Source organism: Rhyacophila brunnea, unplaced genomic scaffold (genome assembly GCF_057557595.1).
Source record: "Rhyacophila brunnea isolate RB1 unplaced genomic scaffold, BYU_Rbru_1.0 scaffold_23, whole genome shotgun sequence".
Classification (NCBI taxonomy): domain Eukaryota; kingdom Metazoa; phylum Arthropoda; class Insecta; order Trichoptera; family Rhyacophilidae; genus Rhyacophila; species Rhyacophila brunnea.
The window spans coordinates 4419687-4446321 of NW_028232893.1; the positions used below are offsets into that span (position 1 = coordinate 4419687).

Below are 26635 nucleotides of genomic sequence, written 5' to 3' on the forward strand. Positions count from 1 at the left end.
ATTCATTTTCAGTTAATTCTGTTTTGTATGAAAAGTTATTTCGGAAGAAATCCGTAAAAAGTAAAACATTATTATTGGTTGCTAAGGGGGTGGTCCTAGCAACTAAATTATTAATATATACGTGCGTTACTATGGAAATCAAAATGACATTTCAGTATTCTATAATATTTGTTTGTTTGTTGCAAAATAGCAAAAAAGTGATTTGTTGACAATTGCCTTAAATTTAAAATTTAAAAAAAGTATTTATTAATACATAGAATTGTCAAGTATATATGATTCAGCAGAAATTAAAAACGTGGTATATAAAAAGTTCTTTTTATCTTGTAATTATTTTTATATGTAGTATATTATTATTGTGAATGGTCTGAATTTACAATAATAAATTATAATTTAACTAAACAAGTATTTATATTTTTGATAGAATATCAAGTATCCAAATTAAATATTTCCTCAAAAAATTAATTCAATTAAGGTTCAAGGGTAGCAAAATTAAATGAAGTTTGAATTAAACAATAATTCTAAAAAATACTTGGATATATAAAAATTGATATCTATTTGATTTATCCCTTACACGAAATACTAAATTCTCGCATGAAAGAGTGCAGCAATAAATTTCGTTTTGCGGTCACAGTGTTTTTACGGGTCATTTCTGCGGTCTTTTTAGTAAGTACATAATATATTTCTTATCTTCCCCTATTTATTTCACTCATACTTTTTATACTATTATATTATAACAAAACTATTTAAAATGGAATATAACTTACGTATGTACTTAGTAAGACATGTATTTTTAAATATTTACCTACTTACTTATTTACTATCATTGAAGCGATGTGCTTCAAGAACAGGATTATTTCAAATTATGTTAGATAGTATATTATGAAAGTCAAAATAAGGAAGGCATTATTGACTTATGGAATAATAATACAATACTAATTGATGAGCTATAACTAATAATTCAATTGGTGAATAAAAAATATAATATCTCAGTCTTGGGTATTTTCTCCCATGGCATTACCAGGCAAACTTGAAATAGATTCTTCACATCGCCACTGTAGGGTCCCGTGATACGCTCGATTAAAACCGAGTGTGGTGCGGGGCGGGTTTTGGTTTGGAAGGATTAACTCCAATGTTATATAATTAACTGTTTTTTATACAACGAATAATTCACAAGATTTAAGAATATAACATTCTTTATTGAACATAAATAATTTCAAATACCTCAGACAATTATATAATACTAGAAAAAATCTCTATTTCATAAAAAAAATACGACGCCGAGCGGCAAACGTACATAATTTGATAAAACTTCTGAGAAAAACTCACCGGGATCAAACCCAGTGCTCCCGGATGAAAGGCCAGCACCTTACGCACTGCACCACAAGAGCCGCTATAATATTGTTATTGAGTTGAAAAACAGATTTACATTTATATTATTTTATTATCCTAAATTCTTGCACCATTTTGATGTTGAAGATAAATCAAATTTCCAAGTATAAAGCTAGATGCGATCGTTGCGTGGCGCTCGCATGGTTTTTGTATTCTCAATGGTTTCCGCTACAACCACATGAAATTTATTTTTCTCTTAACTAATTATAATCTTAATAAATCATTTGAAAATCAACGTGTAGAAATCAGTAATATAAGTTTTACAATCGGATTTTCATCTTGGTTACGTATGTAGCGTCCCGTTCGATTCAGTCCGTTACATGCCTCGGGACCGTCAACAGCAGAGTCACAAGTTATCTCACATTGCGACGCAAAAGTCTAAAGTATTTTTTTTTTCATCATCTAAGAAGAACAATCTAATATCGAATGTGACTTGACGTGTCTCACTGATCATCCACGAATACCTACCAATCTTATACCCACAGATTCTTAATTTAAAATGTCTTTCAAAATTAATTTGATGAATACGCATATTTTTGTTTTGCAAATCAACTGAATCATTTATACGATATTCCGATGTTCAACAAAATTCCAAAATAATCTGCGATCAATTTCATTTAACCGAAAAGCGAAAAACTTTTCCCACAAATAATAATAACATTCAACGTTTATCGGAAGAAATATTCCTTTTTATATCCAATATAGGTTTTTTACGAGGCGCCGACTATCGCGGAGGCCCAGCGGGGAACTCCTTGCACGGCACTAACTCTGTGACGTCACGGCGCCGTCAAATAATATGACGATTTATCGACGCCCCCCTCTCCGCGGGGCGCCGCCCATAAAATCGACGTCGATGTTTGAAAAACGCGGGAAACGGATGTCAGCCCTCGGCGTACGGATAAGTGCGTATTTTTTTTTTAAAGAATGGAACGCTAAAAGCAATAAATTATTACACCATGATAAACACTCCAATGCATCGAAGTGACTATTAGACTATTTCTTAGAAAGACATTCCAACTTGAATTTCTTATTTTGAATAATGTTACTTTCATTGAATTTTAAAATCAAATAATATATAAAATAATTACAAGATAAAAATAACTTTTTATATACAGCGTTTTAAAAATTTTGGTTGAATCATATAAACTTAGCTTGACTAGCTTAAACGATCAAAAAAATTTGTACTTGATAAAAATACTGAATAAACATAGAATACTGAAATGTCATTTTGACATTTCATATTGATTTCCGCATGTATTTATTAATAATTTATATGCTAGGACCCCAGAACCCTAGCAACCAATAATAATGTTTTACTTTTTACGTATTTCTTCCGAAATAACTTTTCATACAAAACAGACTTAAAGCGTCAATTACATTGAGCTTTTTTACGAGCTGCTTATTGGCGAATTTAAAAGCGGGCGGTTCAGCTACTGCGATTTGATGATTACACACAAAACTTTCCATTCGCTGATAAGCCACAAGCCAGCGAGCGATTTTGACGGAACGTAGTTCGTTTTTTTACCGGGAGGTCGCTACGCTCCATAACAATGTTTCCATTAAACGTCAAAAATGTAAATTTCAAAATGAGTAGTTCGTTTTTCCACCACCATCGCTCTACTGCGCAGACGCAGTAAGCCCACACGCCGGCGTGTAGTGTGAAAAGTTGACCGGCTTTCAACTTTTCTAGGTGGAGTGTTTACAACCTGCTTATTAGCTTATTCGATGATTACACTGGGCGAATTTACAGGCAGATTATAAATTTGCCAATAATCAGCTCATAAAAAAGCTCAATGTAATTGACGCTTAACTGAAAATGAATTAAATTCTACTTAAAGATGGCTAAAAGTATTAAAAGAATGCATTGGCATCGTGTTCTGATATATTCTAAAAGTTTCAAATGTCTAGCTAGTTGAGAAGTTAGTTAAAAATCGATTGCGAGATTTGTACTGGATAAACAACCACCGGACAAATAAGAATACGAGCTAAGAAAAACGTTTTAAAATACCTACTCACTCTTTGCGAAAATCTATATAACTAAAATATGTATTGTGACCTCATCGGGAATCGAATCCGGAGAATTTGGATGAGAATCCAGTGCATTGCGGCTTAGATTACAAGGACTGTTCTCTAATACGCCAACAAAGGCTTGAATTTTATGCCATGGAGATAATATGTTATACATATACAAATTTTGATAATGACAAAAATCAAACGTTGAAAAAAAACTATATAAATTTGTTGGTTATATATTTTTCAGGTGTGTTTTTCAAATTATGTATGTAGAATTAGTAGTATTAAGAATGTTACATTTTTAAATCTTGTACATTATTCATGAATAAATAAATAGTTAATTAAATTATTAGCAAGCGCAAGTACTTTATAATAAAAATCGTGTAGCAATCTTGACATTAGTTAGTAGTAAAGGTAATTTAATAATTTGATTTAAAATACAAAAACCGAGCAAAACTATCAGAAAATATCAATATTTAAGGGAAAAATATATAATATAGCAGAGGGTTGTCCAACTCGTGGTACGAATTCACCTCATTAGTTACCTACGTTAAAGTTCCCACCACCACCCGTCATATATGCACAGCCGTGGATATGCACGGCCGCTTTCCATGACGCTTTAAACGTGTCTGAAAGAAGTGCTTTTAAGTATTCATTCCATCCCGAGACGGAATCGCACGGGACTGATGCTGCAACCATGCACCGAAGTGCTTAAGAAAGAAAGTTAAGAGAGATTTTTTTTTGTTTTTAGACTGGCTCTGCTGTCTGCTGACGTTAAGCGCCCTGTGTACCTGCATACTGAGTATCACAAATTGAAATAGATGAGTCTATGGAGGAGTCGGGACTATCCCGCTCCCCATACGACGCTGCAAATTTCTCGAATGCCGCAAAGTTGGCCTCGGTTGCTATCAGATCTCCATGTCTAATTGGGCCCGTGTGTTGACAGACCCTGATAAACAGATCCGCTCGTTCGAGTTCCATAAGCGGGCAATACCAGAGGATGTGTGCAACATCTTGGTGGTCATGCCCGCAGGTACAACTCGGCCCATCTACTATCAAGCCAAAATAGTTGAGTCTGTCGGCGAAGTTGCCATGGCCGGTGAGGAACTGGCTAATCCAGTGCGAAGGTTGGAGTCTTCTAGTTTGGTGCCTGCAGAATACGTCTGAAAAAAAACGATAAGTGTGCCGCCCCTTGGGTGAGGCGGTCCAACTTGCCTGCCATGCCGCAAATGCGGTCTTGTACACAATGTAGCTTACAGTCTTCGTAAGACTTAGTTAAAATTCATCGCAATTAGATCAGATACCTATAATAGCATAGTGGTCAGAGACGCACGTTCGAAACCTGCTGGGTGTCTGATTTTTTAATTTTTTATCAGTTTTGTTATATTTATGTGATTTTCTCGAAGGGGTGTTTATGATTGTTTAAAATTACTAACAACCACCAATATTATATTATTATGTACCTTATTTCCACTCCAATACAAATATTGATATTTCTTTAGTTTCATTAGCGTTATAGTACTTAATACGTATAATCAATAGTTGTTAGACAAAAATATTTTAATGAAATCCGAACAATAAAAAAATAAACTATAAAAATAATAACATACCTACAAAGGAAATCAAATCAATACATTTTCATATAACAAAGTAAAATTTTTGAATCCGTTTTCACCCATAAACAATATACTTGTAAAAACTGTTCCTTATTCAAATCACCTACTTTTATATCACTTCAGAATAATATTTTTTATTATCTTTTATTATAAAGATACTAGCTGACCCGGCAAACGTTGTTCTGCCATATAAATTATTTCTAGTGAATATTTTGGTTGTTAAATAAAAAATAACGAATGTATCGTAAGTGTGTGGGGATGGGATCTATGACAGAAAGAGGAATAGAGCGCTGTAGACGATGACCGCCGATAAAAACAAAAAAACATCAACCATTCATTTTTTCAATTCAAAATGAGTAATGATGTTCATAATGAATGAATTACCTGTGACAGGATCTCGTTATTTAATGTTTATGCAATATCCGTCTTGTCTCTTCCAGAAAATTAGCGGATATTGGAGAGCGTCGTATGAACGGTGTGCGTCAGCGATGAACTTCAGATTATTGTTTCTTCTTCGAATCACGATTTCTCGCGTCGATGTGCGGTCGCCAACCATGATTCCAGCAATGTCGTCAATAACATGCGCATTGAATCGACGCACGTGCTCTCCAGCTGGTGTTTTATCAGGATTGATAACAAGTGCGTGATTGTCACTTTGCAATTCGTGCATGTGTGCTTTGAAGAATTTCAATAATTCATTGTGCTCATACAATATGGCGTCCAGTTCGCCGACGATGCGCCTGGCATTAGGCAAATTGAGGTTATTGTAGCCGCAACGTGCATCCACACGATTGTTGTCCTCACCGCCCATGAAGTAGATTTGTAAAAATGTATGTGGTTCGTTTGACATTGGCAGCAATGAGCCTACTTTGTGATATACTTGGCCTTTGACTTTGAACGTAGAATGGAATTGTTGACCATTTGCCGCAGTATTGTGAACTATTTCTGTTGCTCCGAACGAAGTCATTTGGAAGCATGAATTGAATGTGCGAATGGACTTCAGGAACAGGTTTGAATCTGGAACCGTGCCGATGAGCAAGCCGTTTAATGGTTCTGGTGGTATCTCAATTTCTGGTAGTTGCACTTTTCCTGATGCGCAACACATCCCGGCTGACTCATGTTTGAATTTGAGCGCATCACAATGGGAACATTCTTTGTCCATAGCACCAATCAGCACTTTCGGATGAGCGGAATATTCAATATCTGGCTCGTACTCGAATGCGAGACGAAGGAATGAAGCGGATATAAATGTTTGATGTACTTGTTGGCGTTGTCGGTCGTTTGCTCTGCGTGTGTTAACTACGAACCGGCGCGCTTGGCTCCGTTCCAATTGTCGTTGTTGATTTCGTTCAGCTCGAGCCTCTTGTGATTGAGATGCACGCAATTGCGACATGCTTACACGCACATTTTTGTTATCTTGTTGGATTTGTTCGTCTGTTCTTTCTGCTCTACTATTTTGCATGTTTGTTGCTTTATTCGTTCGACGGCTCAAATGGCCCCCCTTGCGTCTTGCTGGCACTGTGACTTTGATACACGCACATAAAAATAGATAAATTAAAATAAATCGTACAAAATTTTGCTCGCACTGCGTTGTGATATGCCGAATGAAATGTTAAAATGACGCGACGCTTCTCTTGAATTCTTCTCGGACGTAGCGCCATCTGTCATTCAACAACATAAATAATTTCGTTCTGTTTGAAATACGAACGACGGTTAAATTTGTTCATACAAAAATAATATAATCGCGATTAAAAAAATGGGATGGTGGGGGTAGGAGGGTGAAAATTTGGAGTTATAGGTATTTTTTTATGCCAAATAATAAAAAAAAATACAAAAAAAAAATTGTCAAAAAAATAAAAGAAAATTTTTCTGGATAGAGATACCCTAATCACCTAGCGGTATGAAATATACTTGTTGACCTATTCTCATACCTAAAAAATATACATTAAAAAAATCATAAAAATCGGTCGAGCCATTTCGGAGGAGTTCGACCACAAACATCGTGACACGAGATTTTTATATATATAGAGATTGAACGTACATAATTTAAAAATACTTGTGGATTTTGGTGGATTCTTATTATTTTTTTTTAATCAAATGTGTATATTTTCTTATTGCCTTTTAGTGAGTGTACATAGTGCCTGAAAAGGCGAAAACCCGGGTTGCAAAAAACGACTCAAATGGAATAGTACAAAACTTAAATCCATTAGGATTTAAATTCAAATTTTATCGACCTACGTACCTTCAGTCGATACTATTTATATTATTATATTTTAATAATATTATCCTGTTTTCTGTAGTAAGTACGTATTCCACTAATACAATTTTAATTCTTGCGGCTGGCAGAAACAAGTTTCTCAATAATAATTTAAAGTCAGTCATAAGCGCATTTGAAATGCATGCTAAAAAATATAACGTAACCAAAATAAAATACTACACAGCTTTTGTTGCAATCTATTGCAAAGTTATCTGCAATAAACGTACAGGTGCACTCAAAAGAACACACTAATTAATGTTATTCTAATGAATGGGATTATGGGCGATTTGGCGCCGCCGTTTACCCAACGCCAACTGGACGCAAATATTGTACGAAATTAATTTATTTTATTAATTAGCAAATAGATAATATTATGCAATGCTAATTTATAAAGTATTAACCTATAACTAATTAATACAGATGTAAACTTGAAAACACTTCAGAGAAATATATAACTACTAGAAAAAATCTTTTATAAAAATACGAGACCTAACGGGACTTTAACCTAGTCTACTGAATTCACGCCAATGTGCTATACCTACCAACTAAGCTACGTGCGTCATATCTAATTACGACAAAATTAAATAGTAGTTTTTATACATTTAAAGCGCTTCACAAATTCCGTTTTGTTTGGCAGTCGGTTTTTGTATTTTAAATCAAAGTATCAAATATCTCTCTCTCTCAAAACTGTAGTTATAACGTACTTGCACTTGCTAATAATTTGATAATTTTTTTTTTATGAAACAATTAATTCACAAGATTTAAGAATGTAACATTCTTTATTGAACATATATAATTTTAAATACCTCAGATAAGTATATAACCACTAGAAAAAATATGAGCGGCACTTGAAACTGCATCCACTGGATTCACGGCAATGTGCTCTACCAACTAAGCTATGTTGGTCCTATCTAATTACGACAAAATTAACTATTAGTTTTTAATTATTTGTATTTTAAAGAGATTTCGATAGATTCTTAGTTGTTGCAAAAACTCATGTCGATCATGTTCTTCGCCCATTTTATTATTATGTGCGACGTCTATAGGTACAACGCCATAGCGAGAAGCTGGTCTACACAGAAGAATTCGTGATATGTCATAAACGGGTACCAAATATTCAAAACAAGGCTTAAGTCCAAGAGAAAATTTGTGACAACAACCATACCGCTGAACACTTTACCCGAAGAAGACCAATTGAAGCACCTAGTTTCAAAAACCCCTAAAACGGTTTTTGAAAATTTTTGAGTTAGATATGTATTTATATGGATATACGTATACGATGGCCAAAGATGAGCATGAAAAAATGCCAAAAACCGTCAATACGTATAATCAAAAATTAGAGTACATTCCAAAACCCGCTAAAATGGTTGGGTGTGTTTTTCAAATACCCCTAAAATGGAAAGCCAAAATACTCTTTAGAATGTAACGAATTACAAAATAAATAAATAAAATTCACAAATTTAACAGAAATGATTTTTTCTCATTTTTCTCAAATCTACCTAAAATCGTTTTTCTCATTTTTCACAGAACTACGTAAAGTCGTTTTAGGGGCTTTTGAAGCTAGGCGCTTCAATTGTCCTAAGATTAATTACCAGGTTTCAGAAATGAAAATGAGATTGTAAATTTTACATTTTCGATATACTGTAAATATGGTCTCGTTTTTAAATAATCTTCTATTTTTTTGATTACATAAAAAAAAAATGATTTTTCTTTGTTTATTATTCTTTTGATGTTCGAATGACGACAATTCAAGGCAAAACATTAAAATTGTCAATCGTTGCTATGGAAATAACAACGGGAATATTTATACACCAAATCCATGGAATATGCACAAATTCCAAGTTTAAAATACTTAATCTTATTATACAAAGAATTTAAGTAATTGAATCCTGTTTCAAGCATAAATATGTACATATTTGTTATGTAGACTACCTAATTAATGTCAATTTGTGTAAATTTTATCTTACTTGTACTTGTTTGATCCTCAGAACTTCGATTGATATTATATAAAATAATTACAAGATAAAAAGAACTTTTTATATACCACGTTTTTAAATTTTCTGTTGAATCATATAAACTTGACAATTCTATGTATTAATAATTTAGGACAAATAAGGCAATTGTCAACAAATATAGAATACTGAAATGTCATTTTGATTTCCATAGTAACGCACGTATATATAAATAATTTTGTTACTAGGCCCACCCCCTTAGCAACCAATAATAGTGGAATGGATTACGGATTCCTTCCGAAATAACTTTTCATACAACATAGAATTAACTGAAAATGAATTCAATTCTGCTTACAGATGACTAAAAATATTTAAATAATGCATTGTCATTGTGTTCTGATATATTCTAAAAGTTTCAAATGTCTAGCTAGTCGGGAAGTTAGTTGAAAATCGATTGCAAGATTTGTACTGGATAAACAACCACCGGACAAACAAGAATACGAGCTAAGAAAAACGTGGTTAAATGAGCTGTGAGCAATTTTTCACCTAAATGTGTGCATTATTAAAAAGATATTTTAGTAAATTTAATTACGTAAATAAGAAAAAAAAACTCTTGATATTTTTTTTAATTATTTATTTTTTTAATCTCCCTGTAGATCATCACTTCCAATTGCCTACCTTAAGCTCACCTGTTATTATTAAATTTGATTTCTCCGCCTATAACAAAAACGAGTTCCCGCATCGGGCATCAAACTATGGACACCCCACGACTGAAACCCGAAACACTTATTAAACTGTCATTATGCCATTCACTCAGCGTCAATCGGACTTAATTTTTTTGTTTTAATGTATGCATAATAATCATATAAAATTATACCTACAAATATATTGGTTTATTTTATTATATGAAAAAAGGGCATATATTATCATAATAATCTAATGGAGGCCATCGTTGTCTAATGAGTATACCACTGGCTGGCTTTTCATCCGTGAGCACGAGGTTCGATTCCTGATGAGGTCACAATTTTATTTATTTAGTGCTAGAGAGTGATTCTGTCATTGATTTTCTGGTAATATTAATTATTTATTTAAGGCCAGCAGAGAACCTAGTGGAAAAATACAAAGCTTGATTTGAGATTTTTTTTTCATAATTTACAATTTCAACTGTATTAATTAATAAATATGTATCTGAAAGCATTAAAAATATATACATATTTTTTTAAATTCAAAGATAAACTTACAGTTGTAAAAAAATGTAATAAAATATGATTTCTTTGCAGGGTCACATCTTATTATTACGTTATATTTTATGGTCATATTTATTATAAAAAATTATTTTATAAAGTTTTCAATTTTTCTTCGTGTAGATTTTTGACTAATTCATCGTTTTAATATTTTTTATATTCATTTTAAAAAAACATCGATTTTTATAAAAATATGAATGTGTCTAACTTGAAATCCTTTTTATTTATGTCACTTGTTTCGTCCGCAACCGGTCCAGCTTTAATAAATAAAAGTGGAAAAAGTACTATATAAATTTGCTAATACAATGCATTTCCACCATGAATTGGCAGTTAATACGATACATCAGTGAAACGGCAAATAATTTTCAACTATAGGCGCGACGAAATTTTAGACTCGCTGGCATTCGGAGAGCAAACGTCGAGGTGTGAATACGTCAATTTGTTTCGTGATGGCGACGGGGGTAATAATTCTTAAATCGTGTAAAGGTGACTAAAAACGTTACCCATTTACTTGAAAAAGAAAAGATGTCAATGAATATATTATTATTGTTACTAATAGAACAATAAACAGAACATTAAATGGACACATGTTGGATTTATATGACAAAATTATATTTCGTTCGGCATGCGTCATTTGCACCCGCGACCCGCATTCCGCGCATCGCCTAGCCACGATCTTTTTAGACCATGCCTCAACTGAGGTATAGCCTTAACACGATAAAATTAAAAAAAAAAACTGATTTAAGTATAGGTATATTTTTAAAATATTAGTTTATTCTGTATTTGACTGCAAAACGGTGGTTCTGACTTATTTTTTGGAAGGCGTTTAAAATGTAGGTATCATACTTAACTTATCTTATTTTCTTCTTCTTATTTTAAATGAAAGCATGAATGTAGACGACATATTATAATAATATTGAAATAACAATCCCAATGTCTGTATCTATTAAAACTTTTGAATGTTTTCGTAATAATACTTGTTATAAAAACATATATATATACCTATATATACATAATATAAACACAATATATGAATACATCTTCTTTTTATAATACCATACATGTTGAACTCTTCGAAATTTATAACAAAATCAAAAAGTTATCTGTCGGTGTCATTTTAATAGTTCGTTTGCCGATTTTGATTTTGCGCACTCATATTTCCTTGGGCGTTTATTGTTTGAACGTATTTTGTCAGTGGTGAACAACATTAAGAAAAAGAACACATCGTCTCTGTTCTGACAGAACACACTAACTGGAGAATACTAGTTTTGAGTAATTTGACTTTGAAGTTGTTAAAATGTTTGAAATAATGGTCTATCATGTGAGTTTATTAAGTAATCGTAAAAAGGATGACTTTAAAATAAAGACTGTTTATTTATTAAGAAGGTTTACAGACGGTAAAGTTTAAAAAAAGGAATATTTTGGTACTAACTCAATATGTCATTTTTTCGAATTAGTGTCTTCTGCCAGAAGAGTGACGACATTTTGTATTTTGAATACAAAAATATAATATATGTGTTAATTGTTAATACAGCTTCACTATTATAACGTTTATTCTACTATTCTTACACCATTTAGACTAGATAAAGTATGTAAATTTTAGCCAAACTACCATGTCCACTTATCCTCACGATGGCCGAGCCGCTTATGCGTTAGGTTATAATATTATCGTGGGTCCCAAGTTTGAATCCTGGGTCTGGGAAATTCACATATTGTCTTTCAATGTGGCTTACATCCATTTCTCATAAAAATAAAATCTGTTAATACAAATCTCCGTACTGTGGAGGCCCCCTATGATTCTTTTATGATCGGATATGGTCGAAAAAATAGACTAGGTCCAAAAATAATGGTGATAATAGTTCCCAAATCCCAGTTATTGTCACAAGACCAGGCAACCAGCAGTTATGGGTCATGAGTCGACCGTGATTGGACGCGCCTAGGCTTGTTAAAGCTAAGCCGTCGTTAACAACAGAGTGACTCAACCAAAACGCATCTGTTTGACCTTCGTTGCGGTAAATCTGATATGGTTTGAGCGAACGTCGCATATATCATTCATCCTGAACTTGTCGTCATCATTTATCTGAAAACCCAAGTGAAGCTGTGCTTATGACATTCCGAACCGTTCGTTTACCAGTGCGTGAGAGCGTGAATCAGCTCCAGCGCCAGCTCTCTCAACATAAAAGGTCAGTGCCTGGCATCTTGTTTAAACCCCCCTAGATCCGTAATCCACAAGCATCTTCGAATAACAGTCGACTCCGAAAAGCGAAACCATTTTTAATTAAAATACTATAACATATTGATTCGTTTACTTTATAATGTACCCATATATTTTTTCAATAATTATTTTTATTTCAGCGTTTGCAGAAGTTGTCACCTATTAATTTTGACACTACAAAAGTTGGCAACTGCATTACAGTTAATAAGTCACGAAGGCACAAATTACAATAGTGAGACTATGACCTCAAGTCCGGAACCATTGGTGTTAATATAAACCGATGCCTTATGCACGAGGGCTGTAATACTATGGAATAAACTTTTACGTTATTAAACGGACTAAATGTGGAAGATACTGTTTATTACGGATGCAAATCTTTCTGCTGAAGAACCAGTTATAGGGATTATAATATGTTATTTTATATCTTTTGCTAAGGTTTGCTGTTTAAAATATGGTTAAAAAAGATATTAACAAACTTTTGATGCAATAACCTTCAAGATCTCTAATGTGTTTATTTTTTTCTCTAATGTTTTACTTGTGTATACAATATAACTTACGTTACTTTATAAAATAGGACCCTAAAGGTAGTTGGGTGTTTTTCATTCTTGAGATTTTATCTACCACGGATTAGTTTCAATTCCACGTGTGAATTAATAAGCGGCATAATGCTAATAAATATATTATCTTCCATGCCACGTGTGATCGCCATTGAAAATGGCTCAAAAATCACTTATTATAATAATATCAAATATATCCAGCATTTTTTTTTGATAAAAATATCAAATTTAAATTTTAGCTCGCTTGCCATTGTGTCCTATCACTACTGCGACTGATAACTTTTGTAAAACGTCTGAGTTTTGTCAGTTGCGAGATTGAGAAGAAACGAAGAAATCATCTGCGCTTAGCTTCGGGCTATTAAGATAAAAAGCATTTGTTTCGATGTTCTTTGACGTCGTGAATTAAAAAAGGTTGATGTCAACTAGTAAAAATATATTTATCAGAGAAACAATTGATAATTTGAGTATATTGTCAGTAAACAGTGCTGAAAGATGACATCCATGATAAATTATTGATTGTGAGAAAAAAAAAATTCACTTGGTACCATCTTCAATCAAAAAGCGACTAGTTGTAGTATCATATTCTGGGCCATATTGAAGATAATGGTCCCACCAAACGACACTCGGTCTTAATCGAGCATATCACGGGACTTTTCGTTTAATGTAAAGCATAATTTTTTTTTTACAACGAATTATATCTCAGGAGTAGTTATCTAAAACTGAGGTCAATATGCACTCTTGTGTGATTGTATTGAATTTACATGACTTTTAGTCAAAAGTCCCCACAGGAGAAAGGAGCACATGGAGGTAAATTAAAAAAAATGGTAGAAACTGTCACTCCTCGAAAGCTTTCAGTGTTATGATCGTCCATTTCTTTGATGTCCAGTCTTTGATATCGTAGACCAATACGGGTATAATGTAAATACGTAGATATTATATTATCTTTTCTTTCTATTTTTTCTATTGTTTCTATGAGATGATACTCTTGAGTCTTGACTGTCTGCCGTAAGGGACATATAAAGGAATAGAGATGGTCAATTTTTTATTTGATGTAGGTACGACATTCACAAAAGGGATTCATGGAACATCGTTCAAAGCACTCAAAAATCATACACCCCGTACTGCCCATGCTAATATCGAAGTAGAAAAATATTTGGTATTATTATCTCAAAAAGTAAATCGACGGCATATTTTTTAACATTTTTATCTGGAAACTGATCATAAAGAATCAATAACAAAAAAAAATACCATAAAAAGAAAAAGAGAATGTTTTGGGTAACGTTAATCAAGACTGTAACGGATTTTGTAGTTATCCATGTAACTTGGGATTTTACCAGCTATCCCTTTCCCAAAGTATGTGGATCTTTTTCTATCCACACTACACAGTATTAAATAAGTAAATAGGGGTAAAATAATTTGTTCGATCCAAAACGAAGCAAAATATATAAGCCTTCACAAAGTGGAAGAAGTATAAACATACTTTGTACGAAAAATAATTGTAAGCCATTCGCTCAACCCTTCAACCAGGTTCTTGCACTAGATCAAATAGTTACACATTGAAATACAATGTTTTAAGTTTACCCATCTCTACTCGTCATGTATATTTGTGCACGGCCGTCTTCTATAAACTATAAACGTGTCAGAATGAGAAGTTTTTAACGCCACATTCCTTGTCCCGAAACGAAGCTGCACAAGACTGATGTAACAACCATGCACATTGATGATTAAAGAAAGATTTTTTTTAAATAATAAAGAAACCTTGGACTTGCTCTGTAGTCATTTATCTTTAGTGATATAAAAATTGTCATCTGTACTCGTGTAGTGAAATTATGCTGAAACAGAGGAGTCAGGAGTTAATCGGAACTCGGAAGACAACATGCATTTTTTGACCAGCCTCGGGTTAGAATCAGCAATCTTCTTATTCGTACAAGCACGGCAACTCTACGAAACAAGCTAACGTGAGTTGTCCCGATACTTAAAGTTACAATAAATGATGTATACCCAAACATACATTTCGTAGACATTAAAATTCACCATGTGAGAGAAACAGTTGTAATTAATTTGATAGTCTGTAAAATATTATCATGAAAAAATGCTAAGTCTTTGAAAAAGATTAATATTTCTTATTATAAAAATTCCACTTTACTTAAAAGTACCAAGTTCATACCAAGTAGCAATAGCGAAGGGTGGAGGCAGTAGCTTTGGTAGTCATACGTATTTGTTTTTATTGAACTAAGACTTCAATTTACAGATGGCGTTGGTTAGTTTTTAAAAAACAATTTAACCCTGTCTAAATCAAACCTTAATAATAGTGTTGATATACTTTGGGCGATACGACAAAATTGTGCACGCTTTTTCATTCATACTTATTTGCTTTCGTTGGATTAAGAATACATTAAATAATCCATTTTTTTATATTCATTAAGCCCTGCCTAACCAAACCAAGATAAACAATATTATTCTATCTATAAAATATCCAAAACGATGTATGATTTAATTCCATAATTTTAGATTTTTTTTATAGATGGACCAGTATTTTTTGGAGGCTTGGTTTCGCAAGGTTTAGTTGAATTTTAAAAACTAACCAAGATTGTCTGTAAATTGTATTGTAGGTAGTATTATTTCAATGAAAACAAATACGTATGACTGACAACGTTTTGTGTGCATTATTTATGGCGGATCTTTTCTGCCTACCTCCACCCTTCACCACTGCCTAGTAGACATATACTTTCATATTATTTTTTTGTTTTTACACATTTTTTAAATTTATTATTTCTGCAACTGACTATATATATAGACAGAGTAGGTAGAATGGGTAAGATATTGAAAAACCGTCTAACTTCTGAGTATTTTTACTCTATGTTAAAGTACATTTTGAGTGATTGGAAACAGTGCTTTTCTTGATCTGCACCCGGGGCGTGGATTGGAGACAAATTATTTTTCGAGAATGAATTTTTTTCCTTTGAACACTGACATACAAAATAGTACGTTAGAAGCTATTGCTACGTTCGGATCATTTTTTTTTGAATATTTTCTAAAAATGATTCACTAAAATTATTATTTTAGTTTTAATATACAAGCGAGTGTGACAGAGCAATAATTTAAATGATCACAATTTGAAATATAAAGTAAAGATAAGTGTTTAAAAAAATACTGCCATCTTTGATAATAGATCACATCCAAAGATGTTGAATAAAACCTTCTTCTATGTAAAGTGAAGCAAATTAAATCGAAGTAAGAAAATGGGCACTTTTGGTCTACTTAGTAAGTGCTTCCCAAACTTTTTCATTGCACGGCCCCAAAATCTGACAATAATTATCTGTGGCCCCCTCCGCCGAAAAAAATTCGAAAAAACTACTCATCCTAATATCTAGCAAAATTATATTATATAAACAGTAGATTCGTGAAGCTAAATTGCTAAGATATTGCTCTGTTAAAACTAAAGTATTAATATATATATATATATGACTTTTAATATTAAGAGACGTCCGTGATTGTGAATATCATTGAGTTAGCTCGAGTGACACCAAGAAAGCGGTGGCGTTCGGGCTTGCTATAGCTTAGCCGTCCTTAACTACCGAGTGATTCAAAACGCACATGTCCGACCTTCGTTGCACTAAATATGTTACGGTTTGAGTAAACGTCGCGTCTATATCATCCATCTTGAATTTATCATCATCATTCATCAACCTCATTATCATCCATGAAAAGTGTACCGTCCGTTTACCAGTGCGTGAGTGCGTAAATAGCGAACCGGCCCCAGCGCACGCTTGCCCTCTTAACACAAAGGTCAGTGTCTGGAATCCTGTGTTAACCCCCCTCCCTTAGATGCGTAATCCATAAATCAGCACCATCCTTCAAATTACAGTCCACTGCTAAAAGCGCCACCACAACCTTTTAAGAAATCATATTTCTTACACACACTCGATATAAGTAGTTAAATGTTTAATATTCTCAAATATGAGTCCTTTATCTAGATAACCTATTTTGAAAGCTCCCAAAAGCTTATTATACTGGGCGTCTAATTATAACTAATCTTCTTTCAATGATTATTTTTTAAACTACTTTTTCAGTTATCTTTCTTAAAATGAAATAATATAAATTTATAAGTGCACTATATTATAATGTATGCGTGGATGAATAAGGCAAAAACAATGACATGAATAGAAACGAGAGTTGACATGCAAATACTAAAAATCACCCTGATTCATTGGGGCAGGGAGGTTACCCTTTTATCCTCAATCCAGCTCACATTCTTGAGGAGGGCTTCACGGGGATGAATATGTTTTACAGGAGAGGGAAAGACAATCTCAATAATAGGGGTAGAAATATTATGCATTGTGGTATCAATTGGACTTTGTAGGGATGGTTCAATTGTTTTGAGATGGCTGTATTTTTTTTTTAATAATTAATCCATCGATAAATCAATGATTAAGTTCTTTACCTCAAAGCCAGTGCGCCATAATATTATGTACGATTATACACAAAATGAGTTAAACACAGGTTTTGAGAAAACCGTTATTCGTTAACAACATATGACATAACATTACATCCTATTTTATTTTTAGTTCCATCAACTCTTTTGCACAATAAAATACAATTCCATCCAGCAACCGAAATCGACCGGATTTTTTCGCTCTTGCCAAATTCCGTCCAAAACCAAAGGTGAGAGGTTTTCCGATCGAAATGTTATTTAACAATTATGTGATGATTTAGTCATTTGAGATAATATAATACTTTTTATTTCTCTGCTTTCTTAATTTGAAAATATCTGTACTTTAGATTTCTAAAACCGGTATTTCGGTATCGACGAAAAATGGGATTCAGGTTTTCAGAATACTGGTATTATAGATATTGTAATACTGGTATTCTGCCTATATACCTCCAACGCTCTCCATCTTCTAGGACAGGGCATGAATTGCAAAATTTTACGATCTAGAGCGCTCGATAGTTTTGCGAAAATATTAACATATTTATCTAATTCTGTATATATTTTATAAAAATAAGTTTATTAAAAGGCTTACCTAGCTCAGACTGTCAAAATTTTTTTTTTTCACAAGACGGTAATCCCAGGGATTTCATGAACCAAAACTGCGCTCTTCTCCAATTCGAACCCTGTTTTAGGAGCCTAACGTCCACTACATTTGACTATTATAAGCAGAGCGGTGGAGCGGAGCTCGGAGCAGGAGCACGGAGCACTGAAGCAAAGGGATTTTACCCCGAGCAGGAGCGGAGCCGAAAATTTGTAGTGCTCCACTGCTCCGGAAGTTTTTTTTTTTTATTAAATTTTCGTCCTAAAATTCAATGACAATAGAATATTTTGACAACACTGGAATTATTTGAAATAGGGCAACACTACCAAGTGATAAATAACCTCACTTTTTTGACAGAAGAGGCAAATAATGAAAAACGATTTGCTGTCGGTAATTTTGTTTAATAGAATTAATAATGAAAATGACGATTATTTTAAAACTACTTATTTTTTATTTTTTCAACATTTGTATACAAAACTTTTTTCACGGAGCAGAGCAGACCCTGGAGCTGAGCCGCAGCAAGTATTAGAAGCGGAGCAACTCAAAAAAGGGTCTGCTCCAACGCTCTGATTATAAGCCTTAAAGAGCCTTACACCACAGGGTTCTAGACTCAAAAAAGTTTGTTAGATAATAATATAGACGGTTTAAAATATACTTTAACTTGTAACAATAAATTCCATTTCATAGACTGTACTTTGTCACTATTTTCAATAGTGGTGGATGCTTCGATTTATATGCAGGTACGTCAACCCAATTATAAACTTGAATTGTGGAGAGAGATGCTTTCTTCAAATTATGCCATGTCATAAAAAGGAATGCATAAAGTATGTAGAATCCTCAAAATAAAAATTATATATGAAAATACTAGTATTTTTTACTTACATCCAGTATATATCATAATTCATAATTGTAAGTTTATCTTTGACATAAAATAAAAAAAAATATTTTTCTTTTTAATATTTTCAGATACATATGTATTAATTGAAATTGTAAATTATCAAAAAAATGTCACAAATTGCAAGCTTCGTATTTTTCCGCTAGATGCCTCTGGTAGGTAAAGACATCACAATGTGATTGATTAAAATTCTATTTAGAATAATTTTAAAGATTTTCTACGATTTTTCTATTGTTGTGAAAATCACAAGTAACCGAAAAAATACTAAATAAAAACAAATTAATAGCTGAAGTATCCGGCATTGCACGTGGTCGCTTCATTGATCGATGAATCGATGTACACAAAACAATAATAATAATTATCACACTGCTTAATAGGTACTCCAAATCGATTACTTAATCTGCAAACCGGCTAACTCCATTTTGGGAAAATTGTTCAGGAAGGAGAAAAAAACTTATTAATTTAATTATCGAACGGAAATTAACAATATTCCAAAAACACACTTGAATTATTTTTTTTTACTATGAATGAATACACTTTTTTAGCTTCCCTTATTAATAAACATTATATAAAATTGTTTAATTAATTAAATACTTAATTAAATTTATATAAAAAACGGAGTTGTTCCATTTACGATATTGGAAATTTGGTATCTACAGTAGGCTGTTTTGTGTGAAGAACGATAACGCATTTATTTATCGTGTCCGGAAATTTGTACGTATGCAGTTCGCCGTATCACACTTCACCGTGAAATGTTGTATCGGAAATATATGGCCGTATATTAAAAACCGTCCGACCTCTTTGGGTCGTATAGTACCTACTGAGATATATTTAGACATATAAAACACGGTTCATGTCGGTTTACAGGAAGGCAGCGGCAAACAAATTTTGAAAATAGCCGATATACTGGTTTATATATTTGATTAAGTTAGGTTAGGTTTTCATTATTAAATTTATGAATTTTGCCAAAATCGGCTATGAAAATTGAATTAATGTTCATATTGAATCTAATAAAATTGGAGACCGTATATTATACGGTCACATCTTTCCGATAGAAAGCTCACGGCGAACTGTACTACGGTGAAATATTTTACGTACAATTTACATGTAACCTTTATTTATAGGTTTAGGAGTATGAAATTTTCTATGAGCTTAGAAAACATACTTTATAACAAAATGCCATCAAAATCTCATTTGTGGTCAAAAATGCAGTTAACTGGTTTGATGATTAAGAAGTTAAAATGTTCCAAAATATGTAAACTTTATTTTTATCTATGATAAAGAAGAAGAATAAGGAATAACTAAAAGTACTTTGTATTTTAGATAGATTATTATGCAATATTCATGTATTGTGTAATACTGTTTTACCTGTTATTCCCACATATTATATTATAAAATCACCAATAGACAAACCGTTATCTATTTACCTTCAACCGAACTTGAGCTGGTATCAATTACGTAAATGTGACTGCCAAGACAGTGGCGTGGAGTTGAATAATATAGGAAGGGGGTATTGGGAGACGCGGGATGGGCGACTGAAACGACAGCGCCCTTAGAAGATTGAAAAATTGTAAACAAAACGGCGGAGACAAAAAAAACAAACACTAGACATTGAGATGTACAATTCCACCCCAAAGTTTGACTAGTACCGAGTTTGAATGGGTTAAACTGTGTTTCATGATTTGCGATGTAATATTTACTTCAGTGGCGAAGACTCCATACTACGCGATTATTTGAAGCCCACCTTATAAGACAAATAGATCTTCAAGTATTATATTTAATTTAAATTAAAATAAATAAAAAGAAGAGCGGGAACCATATATTGTCAGAATAATTAAATTATTTTTAAAAATAAATTATAAGCCATCTTTAGACAGAATTTAGAATAAATAAAAAATGAGTGACAAGCACCATGTGTCCTCTATTGAGAATTGAAATAGCGATTCCTTCGAGAGGATTTCGGCGATCGTTTTGTATGAACTGCATATCACGTAATATCAGGATAGTCTGGCTTTATTCTTACGAATCTATAAGCTTAAAAAGCGAAAAATACCAAATATATTTATTGTCGATGACTGCCGCTTTATTCAAATATTAATACGTAAATAATTTATAAAGGTTCAATCACAATATATATAGATGAATTATCTTTAAAAATAAATAATATATATTCTCGTGATTATTATTTATCAGTTAATTCTATCATAGACTGCCATATTTATATTTTTTTTTTGTTCAGTTGTTTATCATTTTGAGATGTTGATAACGATATATTTACCGATGATATATTTTTGTGCTTATGTCACGTATATAAAAGAATACATAATTTATACTCATCGCTCAATTGCATAACGCATAAACTTTTGAAATTTCATCGATTCAGTGTGACGTTGACATTTTAGTGTGTACCTATTCATCAGTAGTAATATCGTATTATCTTCTTATTTCCCGTAGGTATACCTGACAAGTGTTCTCTTTTTCTCTGATCTCCACAGCCTACCTCTTTACAAAAGTCAACCTTTGCCACAGGTGTTCTTGTTAAATCCTAGAATAAGATTTAGCTCTCTCCATAAGTTCGTCCACTGACTTCAAACAACTTTTGTGTCCAGAGCTTTCAATCGTATTCCACAGTATAAAATTACTCAGCTCTTTTATCAACAAGTTCATTCAACGCACTTCGAAACGAATCAAAAATTGAAACGAAATTGTTTGCTACGGTAAGCGCTCCCTCTGTCATATTTGCAGTATCCGTAGGTTTAGAGTATGACTAACGTCTGCATGGGTGCATTTGAACTATAATCCACCAGTTGTTTTGTATGGTTTGAATGAGGTAGACATGTCGTATAATCAGTTATTACAAAATCTGGGACTGTGATTGACGCAGTATTTGATAGCTGATGTTAATTATGATAATTACAATCAATAGCTTACATTTTATATCATAGTTTAGTTATCATAAACCATAATTTAATTATACGATTGTAATGAATATATATGCTTATTTTTACTATAACATCTACAAGTCATGGTATTTTCACTTGGTGATTTGCCAAATACACAACGAAATAAAAAATGAAGGTACTGTAACCGCACCATCCTTGACTCCTGACGTTCATCATTCACCATCACTATCGGTTAGGCTTGATTAACCTAATGGCTAGATGAAAACTTTCCCTTGTTTCGTCAACATAATTATATCATCTTCGTCAACACGTTTTGTCAATCCAGTGTATTTTTATACGATAATTTAACTGTTTAGAGTAGAGTGCCTAATTAAGTTTATCACAAAAAATCTACAAATATTTACATGATAACATTTATGTAAAATTTAATATTAAAATATCAATATTATCAGACCAAACTTTTTGCTTCCGTTGTATACGGCCTCGCGTCCGGGTCGCAATGGCACAAAAGCGATTCGGCTGACATCCATTAGGTATTATTGAAAATTGCAATATCAGAAATTGCTCGCGACAGATTCCCGCGTATTTTTATCCCACCCCCTCGTCGCCCTACGTCTTTTGCCAAGAGGACATTTTGTTTTTTATTATTTGAAAATGGAACAGACGTCTTCCATTTAGTAGGTATTATTAAATCAAATATAATACATACATATTTTGACAATATAATATTACATTAAACAATTTAATTTTACATAATAATATTTTATTTTAGACAGGGCAGGGGAGAAGAGACGGTATAGCAGTGGCGAAGAGTGGAGGTAGGCTGTTAAGATTTGACATAAATAGTGTACACTAAGCTTTGTCAGTCATTCTTATTGGTTTTCACTGAACTAAGAATACAATTTGCAAATGGTGCAGGCAGGGAACTCAGAAATAATGGGAACTGAAATACCCAACGGGTAAGGCGATAGCAGGTAACTGTCTCGAGTAAGGAAGAATCCGGGTTAAACTTACACACGTGTCAAGAATACGTTGTATGTCTAATATTGAAAACTGCTCTCGGTTTATGCATTTACGCTCATTTAATGTTGGTGTATTACACACACTATTGCACGTGCATAATGCGTGCTTCATTTTCGTAGGACACTCACACATTCAAAAACACTGCATCAACGTGCGGCGTATTGAATATAGGATATCGGTATTCTATTTATTATCTGTTCTGTGGGTGCAGGTTAGTTTTTGAACTTCAATTAAACCCTGCCTAAAACAAACCATAATAGTTTAAGTATGCTATGGGTGAAACGACAAAAATAGTGCACACCTTTTCAATCATATTTATTTGTTTTCGTTGAATTAAAAATACATAATATTACAGATGGTGTTGGTTAGTTTTTAAATTCATTAAGCCCTGCTTAACCAAACAATGATCGATACAAAATATTTTTCTATCTATAGAACATCTAAAAATATGGTGTATGATTTAATGGCATAATTTTAGATATTTTATAGATAAACGAATATTGTTTGACTCTTATCTACTATGGCTTGAATTATGCTGAGTTTAATTAAATTTTAAAAACTGACAAATACTATCCACACATTTTAGTCTTAGGTCAATGAAAACAAATAGGTTTGACTTACAAAGTTTAATATTCATGATTTATGTCAGATTCAGCCTACCTCCACCCTTCGCCACTGTGGCATAGAGTAGTGTCACATTTTGCTCTCGCACTATTAATATACCTTAAAGATCCACAGTGATCGAGTGGTTCTGTTTTGTTTTCTTGCCTATTTAATCAGTAATTATTGTATCTGGACGCATATGTGATCACGAGAAGCACACACTGGTTGAACACTTTGCGCTTTAGGCACAGTGGAAGGTGACTTTTGAAGACATTGTTAAGGCGGCCAAAAGCACTTAAGCCTAGCTTTACTCTGCGAACAATTTCATCAAATATACATCCATCTATAGACACTTGTTGTCCCAGATAGATGTAGCTTTTCATCTGTTCGAGCTGAGTGCCATTGATGAGGATCTCTTTTTGGTCACCAAAGAAGTTGAACATGACTTTCGTCTTTGTTACATTTATATTACATTATGTTATAATTGTACTTATTCTCTGTAATAATTGATCCTCTTGGTTGACCTAAATAATTAAATAAATAAAAATAATAATGAGACGACATTTTCAATCAGGTTCGAAAATGACTTCATCCTGGAGGGCGATTCATGAATTTAGCATGGCCGACGTGAGTAGTGTGAGTAATCATAATTGGATAGTGATGCTTCGACAGAAGCACACTGTTCCTTCCTGTGTCCAATAATGCAACCTAATAATTGCCAAAAACGGGCGTACATTTATGATCGCCTAAGAGTTTTTTTGTCTATGCCCACATCTGACAGCTATTTCTCGCGCGCAAAAACTTTCATAAGAACAGATACGTCGGTAAGTCAGATTTGTTTTCAAATATACTGTTTCTTTTATAAAATAATATGTAGGAATCATACTAAAAGTGTATTTATTTATTCCTTTACAGAATTAACAAAATGCCAGCGGCAAATAGCCACCAGATGGAGCAATTGGTAGAATTCATGGAATGTCAGTAGCTACCACGTTTTTATTCAATACTCGTAAGAAATTTAGCCTACTAAAGTTATGCCAACATGTGGAATTAACACAGTTCGAAACATAGCCTGTGTCATTATTATGACATACTTATAATTGTATAATGACCTCGTTTTATAAGACTAAAAACCAAACCATAACTTACTGTAACTCAAACCAGCTTAACCGCAATGATATGGAATACTATAACATTACCATATTTTCCGTAGTGCATCCAGACCTCGTCGCCGGAAGGCTCACCGGGCAGTTCACCAGCCTCGACATGGAGAGGTTGTGGACAGAACTGTCGGAGCAATTAAATGCTTGTTTGGGCGGTGCTACAAAATCCCACAGACGGTGGAAAAAGGTGATTTACTATTTATTACTAGTATTGGTAAAAATTATTATTTATTTAAATATAATAGACTGTGTCAACAACCTATCCAATATTATTTTACAAAATATCTTACTCTCCACATAAATCCACCATAGGTAGCTATAGATAGCAAGTTCAAGTAAGAAATGTTTTCATAAATTAAACCACATCTTTTGAAAGCATCCCAAATGTCACTGCTGTAAATAGTACTAGATCGTTAGTAATATTGTTGAAATTGAAAATTTCTAATTATTATTGTTTACAGGTATGGCAAGACACGAGGCGGAACACGCGGGCCAAAATGGCCAAAATCCTGATCTCCCAGAGGAAGACAGGAGGCGGCCCGCCCTGTAGAATCCGGCTGTCTGCTCTCCAGCAGCGAATTATGGCTCTAATAGTGCCATTTACAGTTACTGGGGAGCAAGGTAGACAGGGCAATTACACTGGGGGGGTAGGTCATTCATGTAATTCTATATTGATTAACAGTATAAAAGGGTTCACCCGTCGCACGTTTACTTATGGTGATAACATTTAATTCACAGGTACCACAGGAAATTTTGGGTCGCGTCTGTGTCAACGTCGCATCAACGTCGGAGCCCCAGCGGTGGATCATCCAACCCAGCACCAGCAGCATGGAGGTGGCACTCACCGCAACCCCTCTTACTGTACCTACTACAGCATATTCTGAATCATCATCAGATGCAGATATGATGACAACCCCCGAATGTGCAATTTCTGCGACACCACGGCTCACGGCTCAAACTGTTGCACTGGAAGACAGTGCTGCTTTCACAAGAGCCCATGCTGCTACAAGTGAAGGCAGTGCTGTCTTCCCAGCAACAGTGAGAGCCCACAGGCTCTCGTTGTCACAAACTTCTGTGGCAACGCAGACAATGGGTCCGATGCCCGTGTTGAATGCCGCCGTAGAGTTGCTGATCATCAACGTTGCTGCGCTCAGGTCTGACATGGTGGCTCTCGGCATTGCAACCAGGTCAGACACGCAGGCTCTGATCATTGCAGCCAAGTCAGAGACTGCGGCTCTGATCGGTGCAGCCAAGTCAGAGACTGCGGCTCTGATCGGTGCAGCCAAGTCAGAGTTGAGCGCACTAATATTAATGCTAGGTGCAAAAATTGACAATCTCGGCTATGCACCGTAATCGCTTCTTTGGGGTGGTTGTTGCTATTTCGGGGGTTTCACTGAATCATAATTACCGTGTTGAGCCGAATATAAAATAAAATTTTACAGCATCGTGTATATCAGTATAAGTGATCCTTGTTACATTTTAAACGATGTATGATTTCACCTGTTTACAATCAACTGTGAAACATTATTTTATATTTGTCTCAAAACAGTTTTTTCATGTAAATACTCAAAAGAAATCTATTTCAAAGTATACATTCATGTCAGTATCCTTATGAAAAACCAATAATTTGTCTAGTTCTGTTTCAATGCAGTGATTTATTTAAATGGAATTGTTTAATGAGTATTTATGTGTGTCTGCATCTGTGATTTTTCCAGCCTTATATTGTTTGTTATTATTATAATAAGTGTCTTGAAAATTTGCAAATTTTATGC

At 33.6% G+C, this 26635-nt stretch overlaps 1 protein-coding gene across 1 annotated transcript; it reads left to right on the top strand.

Annotated features, from left to right (window-relative positions):
• The first annotated feature begins 24481 nt into the window (after positions 1-24481).
• LOC147069363 (uncharacterized) lies at positions 24482-26216 on the top strand. Its single transcript, XM_085950722.1, has 5 exons — positions 24482-24524; positions 24616-24677; positions 24914-25050; positions 25325-25510; positions 25602-26216. The coding sequence occupies exons 2-5, from the start codon at positions 24626-24628 to the stop codon at positions 26214-26216; spliced, it is 990 nt and encodes a 329-aa protein (XP_085806848.1). The 5' UTR covers positions 24482-24524; positions 24616-24625.
• Positions 26217-26635: the final 419 nt, after the last annotated feature.